This window comes from Staurois parvus, unplaced genomic scaffold, assembly GCF_062004578.1.
Source record: "Staurois parvus isolate SC_StPar_1 unplaced genomic scaffold, SC_StPar_1.0 ptg000978l, whole genome shotgun sequence".
Lineage (NCBI taxonomy): Eukaryota > Metazoa > Chordata > Amphibia > Anura > Ranidae > Staurois > Staurois parvus.
This window is the reverse complement of record NW_028318774.1, coordinates 1,962,974-1,984,258: the sequence shown is the minus strand read 5'-3', so window position 1 is coordinate 1,984,258 and position 21,285 is coordinate 1,962,974. Positions and strand designations below refer to the sequence as shown.

Here is a 21,285-nt window from a genome sequence, read left to right as displayed (position 1 = left end):
TCAGGGAAATCTTGGGTCTATTCGACTCTAGATATCTCCTCTGCCCTTAAATCATCTGATCACACCAAGATCGGTGTGATCAGATGTTATCTCAGATTAAAAATACCGCTGTTTATATCCGGCGAAACAGAAGTGATGAAATGTTTCTTACACTATAGAGATGATTGGCACCATTACAGTCTACAATCCGCTCTATGAACAGCAAGCAAAAACACTGGCTGCATTCTCAGGTTCCCCTGATGGTATGGGATTGCCTGAGAAAGCTGTGGAATGCGGGGGGCGCATCGCCTCCCACTGCTTATAGAAGCCATTAGGATTGCTTTTCCCTGAAAGCTGATCGCCACCTGAAAAAACTAACATCCTGGTATAACCATTCAAAACCCAGTGATGTACAACTACGCCGCTGGTCCTTGTTGGGCATATATGCTCTTTTTTTTAACTGCGGATGAAAAATCTCATCCAACAGCGGCGCACTCTTGCGTATATTCTGAGAGCAAAACCCTGTTGCTGTCAGAATAAACAGATAGGTGCTGCAGCTGAATGGCATTCCTGTAAAGTAAAAAGCAATGGTTAACAATAAAAACAGTAACTGAAAAAAGCATTAATAAAAAAGTAACAATAAAACTACAATTTTGTTTTGATTTTGTAATATATATTTTATTGCGATTATTTTATTTTTAAATTAACATCCAGATGGTAGGGTCTCTCAAAATGCGGTAGACAGTTTCCAGACTACCTAACACCTTTCGAGACCCTTTGTATATATGTGCCCTAGACTGTGCCATGCAGTATTCTATACTAATATACTAGTGTATGGTAGTGACAGAAGTCGTCCTTTAGTGACTATCTTTGACCTCGTAAATCTGCAAATTACATGGTTAGCCTGTTGCCCACTCACAGGTCTTATACATTTTGACCCCATATCTGGCACGCTTGCTGGGGAGAAATTGTTTGAATGCAAGGCAGCCAGAAAAACTAATGAGGGACACAGATGTTTTGCTGGGGAGTACACACATCTGCAAATTTGTGATTAAGGTGCGTTTACGAGGGGCCGAATTTTGTGGAACTGGTCAAATTCAGGGTCACCCCAAGACAGTGTATTGTCACTGAAATGCATAAATAATTAATAATTATATTCTCATATTTATGCCTGGCCATGGCAACAGAGAAAAAGGACATATGATGATTTGGGTCTGTGGATCAATACAACTGCAATTCATTTTTTTTTCTCTTAGTAACGCCCATGTTGAGGGCTGGGCCCAAGAAAAAACTTTAAATTCAGATACCATAATAGGTTTCCATGCAAATGGTCTAGCAAGGTTTGAATTTGGATTAGCGGAGATAAATTGTCATACATATAAATTGCTTTGATCCACAATCAATTCATGCAGATCTTCCACAAAAAACAGCTCCCAAAAAAAAAAAATCAAGGGGAGTAGTTAAATTTGCAGTTTCCACCTAAATTCCGGGTTGGGGGGGAAGCACAGGTGCTACAGAATTTGTGGGATGCCAATCAGGATTTGCAATCAGGAAGGACACTAAGGGCTCTACGGGCCTGTGTGTGAATTCTTGGTGGCTGCAGGACACTACTTGTGCTGGCCACTGCACCAGCTTGTACTGCACTTATGAGACTTGCCACGTCATCAAGCGATACTGCAGTGCTGTTATGTAAAAGACCAGGATGTACTAGGCTGCTGGTGCTAGCCAGTTCACCAAACGGTAGAGCGGCACTAGTACTGGCACTCTGCTGCATATAAGAATCATGCAATTCTAACATCTCAGCAACCTGGGAACGAAGTCAGGTATGCCTGACCTTAGCAGGGATCTCTACTCCATTGTCTGAGCTGTCAGGGTGCCGCAGCTGTCTACAGGTACGTATTCTGAGCCTGACTGTCAGTGAGGCTTCCCCTTCACTCATCTGACATTGTCAGAATCCTGTAGGCCTTCACTAGAGCACCTTTTCTTAGACATTTTGGCCACTAAATTTATGGGTACCTAGTAAAACTCACAGGGGGGAGAAGGAGCATCTGGCTGTCAGGGACTGCTTTAACCACTAGAAAAAAAATAAAAATTTACCTGCTAGTGAAAGCAGAGATCAGGTCTGATCTTGCTTACCCTGCAGTCTTGTGTGCAATGTATCAAGTGACAGTGATCTGACACTGCACTTGCTGGGGGAGGGGGGGGGGGGTAGAGTGTAGGGGCTAAACGCAGGTGCTGGTAAGTGTCGGGCTGATCTTGCTAACGCTGCATTTTTGGGGACACTATACTACTGTCAACGCTGGTATAGTTCTGATCTGATCAGATATTGATCCGTTCAGACACTATATTAGCAATAGAGGTTTACTGTGTATGTGCGCATGTTCCTGGTAATCAGAGGGTTAAATGTGATGACTGATGTATTGACGGGCAATCTGACGCTATCTGGGAGGGACCGCTAACGCTAGCTGAAGTCACCTGTGACACTAATACAGCTTTAAGTAAAAAAAAAAAAACAAACAAACTGTACACTGTACTAATGACACTGGTCACAGAGCAGTAAAGGGGTTAACTGGGGGGGGGCGATCAGGGGGTTAAGTGTGCCCTAGCTATCCTTTTACTGTAAGGTGTAGTGCTTTTGACGCACATGGACCTGCTTTCTTCTCATTCTGAAATGGAATGTGCCCCAGGGAGAGAAGATTACACAGGCAGAGGAATACCTTTGATAGGGCAGTGATCAGCCAGCCAATCCAGGCCGAACATAACTGGCCTTTATCTGCTGACAGGTGCTGCACCGAATCACAGCACCACCAGGTCGACAGGCGCGCACCCCCTACCTGCGAACACGGCAGGAACACGGATCACGTATATATGCACGTGCTTTTGCACAGGGAGTCCGCCCTTTAGTAGTGATCCTGAAATAGGGCGGATGGCAACTAGTTATTCAAAAGCAAACTCACTCATGTCTCTAGGATTTTTTTTGTTGGGAGATCACTATGAAAGCCCCCCCCCACCCATTTCCAGCCATGGCCACAAGTTAAAAATAAAATGTAAATTCCTATTTATGAAGTATAGCAGCAGAAGGTAAAGAGAGTTTATGGCAGTTGAGATACTTTAGTTCTACTTTAATGCTTCATGCATACCTCACCCAACATTTTGGAATGCAATGGATAATAAAGCCCAACTCCTGTCCGAAAAAAAAAAAAAAAAAGTACTCTCTTGCCGTGGTGTTGTACCCACACTGGCACTGCAAGGGTTAATGGCTCATTTTTGTCTAGGAAATTGAAGGGAAATACTTACCTGATCCTTCCCGCACAAGACCGCTCCCCGAGTCCCCTCCCCCCCAGACTAGTGTTATTGTGCGGTGGACTGTTCCTGAGGTCATCCTGTCCATATACCAACTCTGGATGTGAAGACATCCGGAAGAGTCCACCGCTGGTTCGTGGGAGGGAGTGCCATTTGCTACTGCAGCAAATTATTGGGTGAGCATAAGCTTTCTGGTCGCTCCTAGACAAAATGAGCATTTAATCCATGCAGTGTGGGCACAGCCCCACTGCATGGGAACACTTTTTGCCTGGAGTTGGGTTTTAACAAAACTCACTAACCAATTTAGATTTCTGTACAATTCTACCTAAACCTAAAACAGATTTTAACCAGTAGCCAGCTGCCTTTGATTTTCACTCAACAGGCAGGCTCATATCCTGGAAATCCAGTTTAAAATCCAAGTGAAAACTGCTCTGTGCAGCATTTTTCTGTGAGCCCGGAGTGGCTTAATGACACCTCCAAGGCAGACCCCAAATGCCCTAGAAGAGATGCATGCAAGATCAAGAGCAGCAAGTTGCCTATCATACAAATCAGAAAAAAAAAAACCCACAAATTTATGTTTATAACTTGCACACAAATAAAACCCTAAGCGCACGCACACACCTTGAATTCCTATTGGCCAAGGCCCGGGACATGAAGTTCCGGGCGTTGGGCAGGTAGTTTTGTTTTTACCTTTAGTCCTGCTGCGGGCAACAGCAGGGCTCACCTGTCAAGTGAAAACATTCGGCCGAATACTTCCACACAGTGCTAGCCTCTTCCGTGTGAACCTCCCCCTGCCCACTGTCTCCCGAGCTCCGCTTGCCCATCTGCGGGCCCAGGACCGGCTCTCCACCATTGACTAGAGGGAAGGAAGGAGAGCGGACACATCCGCTGCCCTCCCCTTCTTTTCCCGACTCGGCAGTGATGTTATGTCACTTCCAGGTCCACGTTGAGATTTCTGGCCATGGAAGCCGGGATAAAAAGTAATGCGGTGCGATGTGCACCGCACTACATTCAGTGGAGCACAGGGGAGACATGCAGGGTCTTTTCGACCTTGGGTGTCTCAAAGAGAACCTGTCACCAAGAACTTTGTTCCCTTGTGATGAAAAAAAAATTTAAGTTAAAAAAGTAGTTTATTTTTGTTTTATTTTTTTTTAATTGTAAAAAATTAAAGTTACAACTAAGCACATAACATCCCCCACCCCAAAAACAATTGAGGCCCCGCACCCCAACATATATGCACGTAAAAGCACACGCTGGGGTGCCTATGCATGAAAACATTGATAGCGATACACGTCACATCGCCAAGCACGCCAGAATGAGAGCAATAATACTAGCACCAGACCTCCTCCGTACACTATATTGATGACCTATGAGAAGCTTTAAAAGTGCACCTATAGAAATTATAAGGTACTAAAGTTCGTCACCATTTCATGAGCGCACGCAAATTCAAGGTTTGATATGTTGGATATCTATTTACTCGCTGCAACCTCATCTTTTATATTTTACAAAAAAAATAGGTTAATTTATTGCTCTTTTTTGTGCCCTAAAATTAACTAATTTTATGGTAATAACACGTGACACAAAAAATTGAAATTACCACTATTTTATTCTCTAGGGTCTCTGCTTTCAGAATATAGATCATGTTTTTGGTGGTTTTGTGTAATCTTCAGGCCTAAAATTATGTTTTAAACTTGTGCAAAAAACACAAAAACGGCTCTGGCAATGCTAAAATCGCCTCAGATTTAAATACGGTTTTGGTTAAAAAAAAAAAATTTAATCTGGACAAGTAGATTGTCATGAGGGACAAGTAGATTGAGACACCAATTTAGTCCCTGGACAGGTAGTTTTTTCAAACATTTCTGCACCCCTGCACCACTTGTCCCACTGTGACTATTGCCCTCAGTTTTTTTTAGCAACTTTTATAGTATAATCCACATTTTTGCTTAAAATTTGCAAAGACCAGTTTTATAAGAAATAGCAATCATGTTAAAAAAATATTCTGCAAGGGAGCAAGCAATCATCTGATGACCCAGACTTATAACCCAGGATTTAGCTTGCAACGATCAGAAAAAACAAAACTAACCTTAGCAAATTAGAAAATTAAAACTTAATAAAAATTGTGGCTAGCCCTAATGTTACTATGAATCATTCACAGATGAACAAAAAAAATGTACATTAGTAAAATAAAATAGGTGGTGAGAAGTCAAGCTTTCAATTTGTCTTAAAATTTGCAAAGACAGTTCTGTCATTATGCGCCCAGCTTCTTCAGACCTTCATAGTACCATATACAATGCAATGTGAAAAGCTTCCAGCTGAGCCTTATTAATGTTGACATCTGAATTTTTTCAGCGTATAATATCTGCTTTAATAACTGCCATGCACGTCATGTGTTATGTTGTATGGCATCTAGGGCACATTAACACAGCCTCTGTTAGCCAACAATTCAGCATCTCTGGGAATGAAAAAAAAATATGCAACAATGCTGAGAAGATTCCAAGCTGCAAAACCAGTAATCTCAGGAAGGAAGTAAAGAGTGGAGCTGTCTCCTCATGCCCGGGGTTCAGACTAATAAAAAGAGACTAGATAACTGAAACGGAAGAGGGGAAAAACAGGAGGGGGGACTGCTCCAGCGACCTTTAGTTCACAGAATATCGTCATGAACCAGTGTCTCCTTCTACATACTATCCTAGCGGGACCAAAGGCAAAGAATGGATCTAATTCCAGCACTTTATCATAATGGTAAGAGCTCATTTTAACAACTCTTCCTTTGCTTCAGTGTTCTCCTTTTTGACATTATATGCAAATAGCCATTGCATGTTATTTTAATATGCTTATCCTGAACGGTTGCCGAGTATCACATATTTAAAATTGGCAAAGTCGATTTCACATTCTTGAAAGTAATTTCTAATTTAAAAAAATGGGATAAAATGATTCAGCTGCTGCAACAAGGCAAGTAAAAATGCAATAATTGACCTTGTAAGCAAGTTTTAGAGCAGCAGCTTCCTCATGGTATTTTCAGGAGGTACAATTATTAAACAACTTGATTCTATTTAAGTTACCTTCAGTGACTCAAAATGCAACTGACATGTAGACAAGCACAAGATCATCACGTGACCTGCTCAACTTTTTTACAACAGGCACATCTGCAGATGCAGTCAGTCCATAATCTTTTTAGATGCACTCAACAGGATTCCATCGCTATTCTATTACTACACAGAGCCGAAGACAGGGACAGCTTTAAAATTGCTGCGAAATACACTGGGCACTAATGATACTGCACTATATTTTCCCAGGAATCCATTGAAGATTTATAAAGAATTTAAGGAAAGTGAACACAGAAATATTTCTCCAACTGTTAAAAGGAACCATATAACTGGTAAGCTTCAATTGTTACTTTAATCTTTATTCAAAGCTATAAATATTTGCTTCAATAGTTGAGTACTGTGTAAATGTGCTTCTGATAAAATGTAACCTTGTATGTTAGCTGGATGTTGGTTACTTCATATCAACCTTCAAAAGATCTTGCCCAATTTTTCAGCTTGTTCCTGTTATGAAGTGGTTTCACCATCTAGGGATTATTTTAAACATTATGATGCAGCAGGAGTTAGATGCTGCTTTAATACCGAATAAATCCAGGTCCCTAGATCAAACTGAAGGCTGGTTGACTGGCATATTTTTTCAATTCATACCTACGTAGACTGCCCACTGCTTTTAGTATTGGTAATTTCCACCTTTTATAAATGGCTGGCACAAGGACATTTAATACATCTGACAGATAACATATACAAATATTTGTTGCAGCTTGGAAAGCAGCAAAATGCCATTCTTCGGTTGGATGAAATGGTCAAAGAATGATCCTGACAAGGCCACTCAGTACCCTGGATCAGAAGTTGTAACCAAGACTTTGCTAAGAGAGCTACAGTGGCACCTAGGAGAGCGTGAAAGGTTACTGCACGAGATAGAAAACGAGCAGAGGGTGCAGAAAACAGGAGTGGATTACAACTGGCTGAGAAATGATTACAGCTTGAAGCCAAGCATCCCCGTTACGGAACAAAAGCAGCTGGAAGTTCTATGCTCCCAGATTCAGCCATGCCACACAGGGACAGTGCTCAGCAGGTATATATCTCGGGGGGGACTATTTGCATTGGTAGAGCCGTGGCCTACTATACAATAATATTATATATATATATTTTTTTTTTTTTTTTTTTTTTTTCCCCACAAGTTCATTTAGTAAATCAAGTAAATTAAACAAATTTTCTTTACAGGAAATCTAGATGAATGCAACTGATCTCTCAGAGCAACACTTAAATTTGAGCTTTTTGGTATAGTTTTTTTCTTTAAATGCAAAACTCAAGATACGTTTAGAGGGTCCATGCACAATAGGGGCAGAAAAAATGCCAGAACCTCTGTAGAAAAAAGTGGCAAAATGCTCACAGTGGCATGTATTGCACAATAATTTATGCACGTTTATTACCATTTGCTGCCTTTGCTTATTTTTCAAAGTATGAAAAGTCTAAATGCTCCTAAACGCCGTGTTTTTTCTACCCCCCCCCCCCCCAAAAAAAAAAAAACACTTGCAATTGGGTTTTTCAGCCTGAAAACGCTCCACTTCAAATATGCCTCTAAACACCCCAATGTGCATGGACACATAGGCTACCAGTTTCTTTTACACACATGCAAAAAATACAATCAAATTGCCTGTATGAGCAGCATTTTTTATGCCCAGTGCGCATATAAACCGTTTGGAACTCTATCTTTTTATCAGATATTTCTAAACATGCATACAAACACCACAGAAAAATACACATAGTGGGCATTATCTGCCAAACATTCAAACCCATTGAATTTTTAGACTATTTTGCTAATAAAACCAAGTCTGCCTAGCTAGGGGAACATGGTAAAGCAACACCAACCTTTTCTAGGTTGGCTGAGGAGAGTCTTATATTGAAATACAGACAGAGCCAACGCCATCACGGCTTTAATGACTCTGGGATTGCCCTCAGTACCTAGAAAGTACCATACTGCAATAAGTAATAGGGACAGGTGTTGAACTTCAGCGGCATGTCTGTTCCAGGTCATTGATGCACTAGATAGTGAAACCAGCATCAGGGTGACATCCCCATGCCTGCAAAACACACACACAGCAGCTTTCATATTTCTATCTGTAGTTACCCTTGACTTCAGAAATTGGAGGTCAAAAAAACAAACTGGTAACAAAAAGAGTGAGTTTAGTAATGGAAGGAAGGAATGGACAAAATTCCAGGAGACAGATAAGCAAATGCTATTCAAGTGCTTGACATCCAATTCAACCATAAACATTTTTCATGAACACACAATAGAGGGGATGGGGGGTTGGGGGAATAGAATCAGGATCTCTCTGTAGCCTTATTACATAGAAACTGTTGCACATGTACAAGAACATTTCACATAAATCGGCTTGCTGTTTTCCTAAAATTAGCCAAATTAGGATAAGGAGTATGTCTCATCTGCTGAGACCTTTGAAAACTACAGCTGCTGCCTAACATTTATTAATATAATCTTTAAAAACCCATACTGGTCCCTTATTTGAAACGCTTTCAAATTCTACAAGATGTGTCTACATTCTGTATGAGCGCCTCTAGAAAGTGCATAAAGTGTAAAACAGACTTTGTCTGCCTCCAGGTTTCGAGAAGTCCTGGCAGAAAATGATGTACTACCTTGGGAGATTGTCTACATATTCAAACAAGTCTTGAAGGATTTCCTGAATTCCTTAGAGAGAGAAAATCAACAGGTGAAGCTGATCGATTTGTGGAACTCAAACTGCCCTGTCAATTTTGCAGTGTCTGGTGATACAAACTCACACAAAGAGGAAATCCCAACAGTCTCCAGCTACGTCGACAGGAACACACAGAGTTTATTTCCGACTTTCTCAAACCGCATCTGGAACTTACCATACTACTATCCTTCTGGTTAAAATTGGAAAAAGCTTACTCTTAAAAAGGAAAAGAATGAGTGCACTTTCATCCATCCAGGGCTAAAACGTCACCTCGCTCCCTATATACACCATTATACAGCAATGGGATTAGACCACGGTTTCCAATGTTGCAGCCTGCATCAGGGATTGCATGTTTGGTTTTAAATGAAGATCTAGCCTATTAAAGATGAACTCCCCATTGAAGTCTGATGGAAAGAGCTGCACGTACATAGTATAACTTCCAAAAGAAGAGGTGGTGTCTACTCCAGGCACTTCCCTATTGAAAGCAATAACCATACGATTTGAGGACTGTGTTTATGCCAAAATTATCACAAGGGTGAGTGGGGGCATTTTAGTCATTGGCACTTGAAAGTTGACTCGTACTTTAAAAATAACATTCTGATTATCCAATTGCTTCCAACCAGAAATAAAAAAACAAACAAACAATCGAGCAGACATTTTTACAAGGGAATGCCACGTGCATTAAGACTCCTATGCATATTTTATAAGTACAAAACCATAACTTAAAAGCAATGCTATTTTTAGTCAGTTCCTGTAGCTATTTTTAAATAACTGACATATATACATACACAATGTATGACCCTATAGAGAACTTATTTTTTGTACCAGTCAGACCAATGTAATTGTGTATAGTCCATGCTCCTATATTTTATGGAACTATAAAAATATGTACAACAGATGTATTTAAAAGAAATAATAAAATTGCATGAAATAAGCAATGTACTTAAAACGTCATAAATGTATGCAATCTTCAGTGACGGAGGATAACACCACAGGTTTTAAAATACATAAAGTGCAAATCCGACTAAATTATTTTAAGATAGAGTGAAGAAAGATTAAAAATGCTTCCAGTTATATTACTGTGCTGTCCACTCCTTTGTGAGGTGACTCTCCCTAGCAAATATTTAGATTCAACCCCATCCCCACAATGTATTACAGTTTTTAATCACTTGCAATCAGTTACTACTGACTATATGAAACAAAAGTACTGATCTGATGAGGCAGATTTTCTCAAGGAACTGTACATTTCATTTTGCCTGAAAAAAAAAATAAGATGAACTGCATCCCTTTTACAAAAAAGGCTTTATTTAGACTGAGCTGAGAGTTTTTCAGGCGTCAGAGCTTTTTTGAGCAGATTTGCAAATATTACAGGCGTTTTTGCTGTGACCAATAGAAATAGCTGCTGTTTGAGATGGAAAAAAAAAATTTGCTTAGTCCCATTGTGCAGGCGTTTTCCATTCAAGTATATGGGGACAAAACACTCAGGTCTGCCTGAAAAATGGAGCGATACTTTAGAGAAATAGGTGTTTTGCTACAGGTGAGAGAATGTTCAAGCGTGAACAGGGGCCATTGGAAATAATAGGATTTTACTTGTTGAGCATTTTTGAGCTTCGAGCTGAAAAATGCTCAAGTGTAAAACGTGGTAGAATAGGTTGACAATCCATGCTGCAACCATTACTTTCATTAGAATTCAACATGAAATATTGCCCTCGCTATTTCTCTCGATACGCTGCCAAACCGCTCAAGAGCTGTCCTATAATTGTATATCCACCTAAATATTTATGGGAAAATTAAAAAAAAAAAAAAAAGTCCCCAGCCTCCCACTTTAGCCCCCTTAAATACATACATCTGTGCTGCTCTAATATCTTAAAGACATGAATAGGAAATTGCACCTACACACTTTCCAAGGACCATTTTTTTTTTCTCACATAGGTGTGCCTTTCTCAGCATGTAAAAAAGTACCTTAACCACCCAAAAAACTATACATTTCCTTAAACCAGAGAACCTGGAAATCCAAATAACTGTCAAATACATGTCAAACAATATAATCCCCTACACAATGAGACTGACGAGAAAATACCAAATATGACGAGATTAAAAATTGTGTGCCCCCCCTCCTGTCAATAGGAGAAACTTTAAAAACTTTTCCGGCTAATCGCTTTGAAGTTAATTATAAAAGACAACCTTAACCCAGCCATAGAAGGTTTGAATATCAGCTGGTTCAGCAGGAACCAGCCAAGATCCAAACCATGTATTTTTAGTAGGACCACCACAAGATAGAAATTAAACCACAAAATTGTTGAGCTCAATAAAATCATAGAGCTCAATGGGTGCAGGGGATAATCTTGGTTAGGTTCAATGCCCCCATACTACACAGAAATGTCATGTCTGAGTTATCCTTCATCCACCATGGATAAAACTTTACTACTTCACCCCCACATCAAAATGGACCATCACGGCCAATCTGGAAAATACTAGTTGGCCACCAAAGTTGATCCTCTAAAATTATGAGCAACTCTTAGGTACTGAAGAAAGTATTAACATGACATGAAAGCAAAACAGCACAGCTGTCTTACATATTTAAGAGTAAACTCCATGTCTAAAGTGATGCTACCAAGCCACATATGATTATTAACCGTTTCAATACCGTGTGATTTTACACCTTCCTGCCCAGGCCATTTTTCAGGTTTCAGCGCTCTCACACTTTGAATGACAATTGCGCAGTCATACAACACTGTACCCAAACTAAAATTTTATCATTTTATCATTCTTTTGGTGGTATTTAATCACCGCTGGGGTTTATATTTTTTGCTAAATTAACAAAAAAAGACCAAAAATTTTGAAAAAAAAACACATTTTTCTTTGTTTCTGTTATAAAAGTTTACAAATAAATAATTGTTCTTCATAAATTTAGGCCGAGATGTATTCTGCTACATGTCTTTGGTGAAAATAACCCAAATTAGGATGTATTTTTTAGTTTGTAGGAAAGTTATAGAGTTCACAAACTATGGTATAGATCTGAATATTGATCAATCCTGAAGTACTGACAGCCAATCTAATTTCTTGAGGTCCAAGAATGTCAGAATAGTACAGATATCCCCAAATGACCCCTTTTTGCAGAGTAGACAGTCCGACGTACTTCATAAGAGGCATGGCGAGTTTTTTGAAGTTGTATTTTTTTGTCATAATTTTTCGGAAAATGAAAAAAATTAAAAAAATTATTTTCACTATATTTTTTTTTTTACATACTGTCACCAGTGCAGTACAGCGTCTTCATATAACTGGCATGGCGGTGAACAGTGACACTGACTGGTGACAGTATGAAAAAAAATATATATATTTTTTTTTTTATTATATTTAATTTTTTATTACATTTTTTTAAAGATTTTTTTTCATATTTTACTATGACCAAAGTAGTACAATGTTACCATAGTAACATTGTACTACTTTGGGGGAGTGATCAGTATTTTTTTTTTTTTTTTTTATATACACAGTTTGCTTATAGCAAAGAATTACTTTGCTATAAGCAAGCATTTAGCTGAATGAAATCGATTCATTCAGTTTTTGTTTTTTTTTTTGTGCTTAACTGTGATTTGGTCACAGCTAATCACATGACATGTGCATGTGACCTGCTGTGACCATTCACAGCTAGGCACTAGTATACAATGGATGGCATCATGAATGAAGCCATCCATTGTATACAACTATCATGTGACCTGCTGTGATTGGTCACAGCAGGTCACATGGTACCAGCTACGGGAGCCGGTACTCGGATCTGTCATCGGCCGTGTCCGAGGTGCACGGCCCGTGACAGATCCTGCTGCTGCGCCGCTCTGCTGTGCCGCAAACTGCGCATGTGCGGGAGCACGCCAAATGGCGTGCACCCGGAATTTAGGAGCGCATTTCAAGCCGCCAAACGGCCATTGGCCGGGCGGCTAATGGTTAAAGGAAAGTAAATTGCTGACCTTTCCTGCTGCCCATGAACTCCTTTTCAATGCCATTAGTAACAGAAAGGCCAGCATGAGAGGAGAGCTATAGGAGGACCAGCAGATTGACAGTCCTCAAAATATAAGTTTCGGCGCCGATTACAGCAGGACATAGAGACTTCTCATGGTATACGCAGCACAGGAAATGCAGGGAGATCTGCCAATGTGACACAGATGACAAAAAAAATATTTTTAAGTAAAAATAAACCCTTGGGAAAAGAAAAAGATCTGTGCCCCAGGAGCATTTTTCCATACCGTGCAAGATATGCACAGCACACCTGCACATTATGGCACACTTTCCTGGCAAAGTAGACACCACCAGCATTGCCCTCCTTTTTTGGCAATGTTGAATGGCTGGACAAAGATGATGTAGTTCCTATGCATATGCACGGGAGATATCTCAACCTGGCACAGCATCGTGCTAGGAATGTGGGCAGCTCAGTGTACACTCAGGAGGGCTGATGGGCAGGTAGCATTTATGACAGAAGAGACATAAGTCTACCTCTGACAGCGTTTTCTCAAATTCGTTACTTCCGTTTTAGCCATTCATTACTTTATCCACAATTTAGGCCCCTTTCACTCTAGCGGTCAGATTTGGTTTGCCTGTTTTTCAGGCAGACCCGTTCGTACCCTCCATTCTCCTCTATGCATGCTAGCCTTATATCAAAAGTGAAGCGGCTAGTAAAGTTATGAATTTTTTTGCACAACAGAATAAAAAGTCTAACGCGATGTTATGTATTGTATTTTCGAACTAAAACTGTGCTGATTAAACGAAAATCTATGATCTAGTATCATACCAGGACATTTTTCGTGCTTGTCCCTTCAAATAATTGCAGACAAAAGCTGTGTACGAACGATCGGATTATCGTACAAGCTCTTCGAAAGTAGTGGTTTTCCGTACGATTTTCTGATCATGTGTACTAGGCTTAAGCAAAGTATTCTATCAATGAATACAAAGCTTCCTTGATTGGCTGAGTCAGAGGCGGGCTGATGATGTCACAACCTTGCTATACATAGCTCTCTCTGAATGGCTGAGTGCCACTGTGATAGACAACTGTGTTCCAGGTATGAGACAGGAAGTCTCAGCTCGCACCTGGAACACAGTGAGGTATGGCGTATGTAGCCGCAGCTACATACAGTTTATACGGCACATCCAGTGGCCTCACTAAACAAACTATGTAAAGTATATCAAAAGGTGGATATCAGCTTAACTTTTCCAGGTTCTTTCAGCCCAGTCCTGATGACACCCTTGACAGTTTGTCCTCCAGCAGTCACCTGAGAAAGTGATACTCCAGGAGACAACAGAACAGTAGGTCCTCTCACTTAAGTGAAACTGAGGGCAAAGGTGCGCTTGATGGGAGGGGCGTGGTTGATAGTATATTAACCACTTGGGCAATAGCCTGTATATATCCCTTTATTACCACGTCATACCTCAGTTTTCAGTGTTTTTGAGACAGACAGAGCTTTCTTTTGGTAGTTTCACTTTTTTTTTTTTTTACAAAAAGATAAAAAAATAGCATAAAACAAATGACTGTGTTTCTTAACCAATAGGCTACAAGACACTTATACCCCCTTCCTGCTCAGGCCAATTTCCAGCTTTCAGCACTGTCACACTTTGAATGACAATTGCGCAGTGATGCAACACTGTACCCATATGAAATTTTTATCATTTTTTGTGACAGATAGAGCTTTATTTTGGGGGTATTTAATCACCGCTGGGTTTATTTTTTCTTAAAACAAACCAAAAAGCAACAGAAAATTTTGAAAAAAAATTTTTTTCTTAGTTTTTGTTATAAAATTCTGTAAATAAGTGATTTTTCTCCTTCACTGATGTGCGCTAAAGAGGCTGCAGTGATGGGCACTGATGAGGAGGCACTGGTAGGTGGCACTGATCGGCATTGACAGGTATCACTGATGGGTACTGAAAGGCAGTACTGATAGATGGCACTGATAGGTGGCACTGACTGGCAGCTCAGATGGGCACTGGTAGGCACTGATATGTGGCATTGATGTGGCACAGGCACATGGCACTGTTGAGCACTGACAGCTGGCACTGATGGACACTGCTGGGGCTACACTGATCATCAATGCCCTGATGATCAGTGTACATGTCCCCCTCCGTGGAATGCCGATTACCAGCTCTGCTCTCCTCTCGAGCTATCAGCGTGACAGCTAGAGGAGAGAAATGCCAATAAACGGCATTTCTGTTTACATTTGATCAGCTGTGATTGGACACAGCTGATCACATGACCGAGCCAACATCTTCAGCTCTTTCCGTGGATCGGTGATCCGCTGTGTCCCCGAGTGATCCCTCCATGCACAGTGAGAATGGGAGGACGTCGTATGACGTCCTCCCAGAACGAGAGAACCACCTTGCACCCGCCATTGGACTATATGGTGGGCGGGAGGTGGTTAAAGCAATACATTCCTACTAAATTGTATAGTTTAGGACACAGCATGCAGCAGTCAAGAGTGCAGGATCCAGGACTATATAATGTACATAACAGACTGCCGATTTCAAGGAATTGGAGTTAACATCCCTTGTGATGATGGTTGGTGATAAGTGTTGCTTCAAATGCTGGTGATCAGTGTTGAGAGCCCCAAAACAACGGGGGTCAGTGCATCCCTGTAAGTCCATAAAGCCCACTTGCTGTGTTGAAAAGTGATGATTGTGCCCCCTTTCCTTGGTTTTAGGCTGAAGTAGTTTATGACTCTTAGGACCAAACAGAAGAGCTGGCTGTGGAAGAATGAAGAGATCAGGAGAATGGTAATAGACAGACGCATGTTAAAGCCAACAGCTGTGCAGGAGTATGTGCACAGCCCCAAATGCAGACAGTGTGTGTTTGGGGCCACACATCCACATAGCCGTCAGATTTTGACATGAGGCTGTGTCCACATAGTTGCTGTGCCTGAATCCACCTCTAGAAGCTGTCTGCACCGAGGAGCGGATGCAGACACCAAAACAAACACAGCCAGCAAGCACACAGTATGGGACCCAGTGTGAATGAGATCTCAGTACATTGTGTGCAGTGGCATGGAGGGAAGGAATATAGAAACAGACTCAGTTCATATTATTGTAACCTGCATTCTGTGTGTATGTGGCCCTAAAGACCCCATTTTTTTTTAAGTCATACCGTCACCAAGCGGTTTTTGAGGTGCAAAAAACCGTACAGCATTAGCCAATGTGTGGGGGTGCCGTTAACATATCATGGCAACCTGACATATGCTAAAGAGCAGCGTGTTTGCTTATAGGGGGTGCCTTCCAAACCTGCAACAATGTGAACCTAGCTACAGACCTTGGAGTTGGCCTTTTAGCCCAGTTAACACTATTGCAGGTAGTTGTGGAAAGCGCACACATTTACACACCTACTGCAGACATGCAGGGGTGCCATTAGTTCTTAACAGCACCCCATGCATTGGAAAACATGGTGCACTGTCTTGCATGTGGAGACGCATGATGAAGAGTACCATGCAGTTTCTCTGCTGCTACATTTAGTGTTAATGCGTGTAGTATGTGCCGCTTATCACTTCAGATCGGTTTCTTTTCCCTGCTTTGCAATCGCACTGCACTACTTTTGGAAACATACTGCAACTGGGTCACATGTTGCTTGTGTACCATGCGATTAGGTGTGAGCAAACACCCTGCTTTTGCAACCTGTGCTTGGGGTGTCATTAACTTGAATACTGACATCCACTACAGATCACAACTGCAGCAAGTTTTGACCAGTGTGAGAAATGAACACGGGACGCAGGTTTCCCACACGCATTCTAGTGTGAAAGGGCTTTAAAGTGGTTCTAAAGGCAGAAGGTTTTTTTTTACCTCAAGTTATATTAAAGGCATCTTTTTTTACTTAAAGAAAAAAAATACATGTTATACTTACCTGATCTGTGCAGTGGTTTTGCACAGTGTAGCACTAATCCTCTTCTCAGGTCCCCAGCCAGTGCTCCTGGCAAGTGCCCTCAATTTTACAAACATCACCGTGTTTCCTCTCTTCTCAATGGTTCACTGGCTGTAATTGACAGTAGCGGAAGCCAATGGTTGCCACTGCTGTCTCAGGCCAATTAGAACGGAGGGTGCCTGAGAGCCAAGGCTCTGGTGCACATACCTGGATCATGATGGGCCTCTGGTAAGTATTGGGGGGAGGCTGCTGCAGACAGGTTTACCTTCATGCATAGAATGCATAAAGGTGAAAAACATTGGGCCTTTACAACTACATTAATGCATTCTATGCATGAAGGTAAATTAACCTGTGTGTAGCCCTCCCCCATATACTTACCCTAGTCCCCTCCGGATTTAGCAATGTGCAAGAGAGCCACAGCTTTCTTGGGTCTCTCATTGGCTCCTGCTGTCAATCACAGCCAGTGAGCCAATGAGGAGAGTGGGAGGTGGGGCAGAGCCATACTCTGTGTTAATGGACTGTGTCCATCCACAGGAACGTGGCTTGGGAGCCCCCATATCAGGAGGCTATTGGGGGGCACTTGGCAGGGGTGAAGGAACCAGAAGCACTGGTAGATGGACTGCACTGTGCAAAACCATTGTATAGAGCATGCAAGCATCATTTTTTTTTTCTCTTTTTTAATTAACAGCCTTTAGAGTGACTTTAAAGCTACATTCACACCGGTTAGGCAGATTGCAGCAGCAGAAACCATCTGATTCCAGCTGCTGCTCTGTCCGTATAATGGAAAGTTGCCAACGGCCGTGTGTATTCAGGACTGCCCACACACAAGGGTGCGTCCAGCCATAATAATTGGCCGTGCAGAGATCCATAAATAGCCAAGGCTGCCAACAAGCGGTCATTACAGTGCATGGGACAAGAGGCTACAATTTGCGCTAACCTAAATCACTGGTGTGAATATTGTCTTAGGCTGCTTTCACATTAATCCATTTTTCTTCCGCTTCTGCATTTGAGAAAAAAAAAAAAAACCACTGAAGGAAGAAGGGAGGACCATGTATTCCTATGGAACTCTTCACGCTGATCCTGCTTACTGCATTCTTGGTGCGCCAAAAAAAAAAAAAAAAATCCCACCTATTGAAATCAATGGAAAGTGCACCAACATCCACAGTGTTCTTGGTTCAGTTTTTGAGTCACACATCTTGTAAAATATACGCCATGAAACGCAGTAAAAATGCATATGCGTTTTTGCTACTGATCACTGTGAAAATAGCCCTAGACTGAACTGGGAAACATGGACACTTATTTCTAAGCACATTTCCAGAAACAAGGGCAATGTGCTTGCAGCGCCATTATTTCTTAACCACCTCACGTCCGGCCGTTGTATATAAACGGCCGGACGGTGGCAGTGCAGGGTCGGCGTTTATAAACGGCTTTCCAGGCCCCCTGCTTGTGCACGCTCCCTGGGAGCGTGCAGCACCGTGAATCGTTGCCCCGTGTCCTCCGGACACAGTGAAATACCGATTGTCGGACGGGACCTCCGTGCTAGGTCCCGATCATGTGATTGTTGATTTGCCAATCAGCCATCACATGCAGAGTAGTAAACAAGATGTCACTTGTGACATCATTGCTTACTACGTGTGAAATCTGTGAATGATCACAGAGGTCACATGGTACAAGGCTATTCACAACAGCCTTGTACCATGTGACAAGCTGTGACCAATCACTGCTCACTCAGTAGTTCTCAATGGCTGCAATAATGCAGCTAGAGAGAAGGAGATATGATTGCTTTAACATCCTTTATGGGTGTAAAAGCAATCAGTGTAAAAAAAAAAAAATCATCACCCCCCCCCCCCCCCCCCCCAAGTAGTAGTGTCACCATGATGACACTGTACTGCTAGGGTGACAGTATGTAAAAAAAAAAAAGAAAAAAAAAAAAAAAAGTAAAAAAAAAAAAAAGTTTAAAAATTAAAATTTTTGGTTATAAACTAATTTGGGTTATTTTTACTAAAAATAACAGAATAAATTTTGGGCAAGATTTATCATGAAATATTCGCAACATTTTATAAGAAAAACACTTTTCCAAATTTTTTGGACTTTTTAATTTGCATAGCAAAAAAAAAATCCCAGTGGTGAATAAAAACCACCAAAATAAAGATTTGTCTCAAAAAAATGCTAAAAAATTCAGATGGCTACAGTGTTGCATGACCGTGCAATTGTCAAAGTGTGATAGCGCTGAAAGATGAAAATTGCCCTGGACAGGAAAGTGGTAAAAGTGTCCGGACAGGAAGTGTTTAATGATGCCCCAAACATGGGGAGTGGTTGTGCATTTTGCACTCAAATTTAGGCTTGGTTAAGTAGGATTGCCACTCTTTAAAACCGAACACATTGACAGGTTCTGAGGCCAATCACAGATAAGGCATTACGGGAGTTGAAATGGCACCTCAATCACAGAACCTACACAAGTGCCAGTTCAAACTACATGCATTTCAGCTGCTTTATTGCTGCATACAAAAACGCACAAAAAAAAAAAAAAAAAAAATGGTTGCCAATGTCATAATTCACATCAGTGCTTGCAGTTCCAGTGCATTCTGGTTGCAGAAAAAAAATTAACGCTGCATTTGTTCTGCACTTAAATGTACAGGAACGTCATATAATGCAAAAAAAAAAAGCATGTCCCTATTTAAAATTGAATAAGGGGGGGGGGGGGGGAACTGTTTAAAAAAAGCACAGGGATAAGTTAAAAAAAAAAAAAAAAAAAAAACAACAACACACACACAGGTACGTTAAAAGCACACATGCGGAAATGCATCCAGACTGCGTTCACATAGTGCAAACCGGCCCTGAAAAGTGTGTGTTCAGTTTTAAAGGGGTGAGGCGACAACCCTATAGTTAAGTTCCCCTAAGGAAAGGAGAAAAAAAAAAAGAGGAAGGAGGGTACCAGCACATTTGTTGCACGACAGGCTGCCCATAGGTTGTCACTGGGGAGTGAATGGCACCCAACATACAGAAATAAATAGAGAAGGTGGGATATTAAGGAGACCTCCTCCCAGCCTGGGAAAGACTCTTGTAATGACAGCCCTCCTCATACACGTGTGCCCTACTGTGCAGGCCAAACCCCACCACTTCCTAGGCCGCACCTACCCCTTAGGCCTCCTACGGTTCCTCTCCTCCTCCCCGGGGTCCGGCTCACGGCTCGGCTCCGCCCAGGGGCCCAGCAGTTTGACATCAGACACCTCTTTCCCGATGGTAAACCAATCGGCTATCTGCTCCACCGTTAACTTTTTCAGCATGGCCGCCGCCTGTCCCTCCCGCTCGGAGCTCACTCCGCAACTACAACCGCTCCAAGTCACGTGAACCGCCAACTGGCGCCAATTCCTCTCAGATAGCTCGCTAAACCAGACGTGGGCGGGGTATCCTGAGGGCGGACGGCGCATGTGCAGAGGGGCTGCGTGACAGGAATTAGCGGCAGTTGCTGATTCCTGAGGCGCTGGGAGTAGGCGGATAGATTGGAGGGGGTGGGGCTTGATTTTACTGGTTTGCCAATAATTTAAAGGACACATGTCATTAAAAATAAATAGGAGACTATTGTTAACTTCCGGTTCAAGTTGTTACCTGGCTACCCTTGTCTCCAATGCTTCTGAGTAACTGACTTATAATGTAGGAAATTAAAGCAATTATGTTTGGTTTCTATGGTCAGCAGTTAGGAAAGTCTTGACTCTGAGGAATATGCCGGGCAGCCAAGCAGCTAGCATTTTCTAACAACTTGCCCTCTGGAAGACTTACCCCCCTTCCTAACCAGACCTTTTTTTGCGATATGGCGCCGCATTCGTTTTGTCTGACAATAGTACGTTCACGCAACGCTGCACCCAAATGAAATTTGTCTCTTTTTTTCCCACAAATAGAGCTTTCTTTCAGTGGTATTTGATCGCTTCTGCAGTTTTTATCTTTTGTGCTATAAACAAAATAAACTGACAATTTTTAAAGAAAAAAAAACGTTTTTGACTTTTTGCTATAAAACATGTCCAATAAAAACATTTAAAAAATAAAATTTCTTCATAAATTTAGGCCAAAATGTATTCTGCTCCATGTCTTTGCTAAAAAAAATCCCAATACGTGTAAATTAATTGGTTTACGTGAAAGTTATAGCATTTACAAATGGCGGTATAGATACTGGAATTTTATTTTATTTTTTATACTAGTAATGGCGGCGATCAGCGACTTATAGCGAGACTACGGTGGGCATTCAGGAACTAACTACCACTGACATCCTCCGTGACACCAATACAGTGGTACTAATACAAAAACTAATGACACTGTGTGTTAGGGAGTGATTAGACTGTGTACTGAGTTGTGTTTTACTAAGGAG

The 21,285-nt window shown here is 41.4% G+C and overlaps 2 protein-coding genes across 3 annotated transcripts in view; one reads left to right on the top strand and one right to left on the bottom strand.

Annotated features, from left to right (window-relative positions):
* Positions 1-20,269, bottom strand: part of TDRD9 (tudor domain containing 9) — a 395,653-nt gene extending 375,384 nt beyond the window's left edge. Inside the window, exon 1 of the mRNA XM_089657266.1 lies at positions 20,061-20,269. Coding sequence (XP_089513392.1) covers positions 20,061-20,209 — 149 coding nt within the window. The 5' untranslated portion in view covers positions 20,210-20,269. The remainder of the gene's footprint in view (positions 1-20,060) is intronic.
* On the top strand, positions 5,721-10,111 carry RD3L (RD3 like). 2 transcript variants are annotated; one of them, XM_089657267.1, is made up of 4 exons: positions 5,721-6,021; positions 6,576-6,658; positions 7,084-7,398; positions 8,944-10,111. In XM_089657267.1, exons 3-4 carry the CDS (start codon positions 7,100-7,102, stop codon positions 9,233-9,235), a joined length of 591 nt encoding a protein of 196 aa, XP_089513393.1. In that variant the 5' UTR covers positions 5,721-6,021; positions 6,576-6,658; positions 7,084-7,099; the 3' UTR covers positions 9,236-10,111. The 2 variants fall into 2 exon arrangements, with proteins under 2 accessions (XP_089513393.1, XP_089513394.1); XM_089657268.1 differs by lacking the exon at positions 5,721-6,021 and having other exon boundaries at positions 6,433-6,658.
* Positions 20,270-21,285: the final 1,016 nt, after the last annotated feature.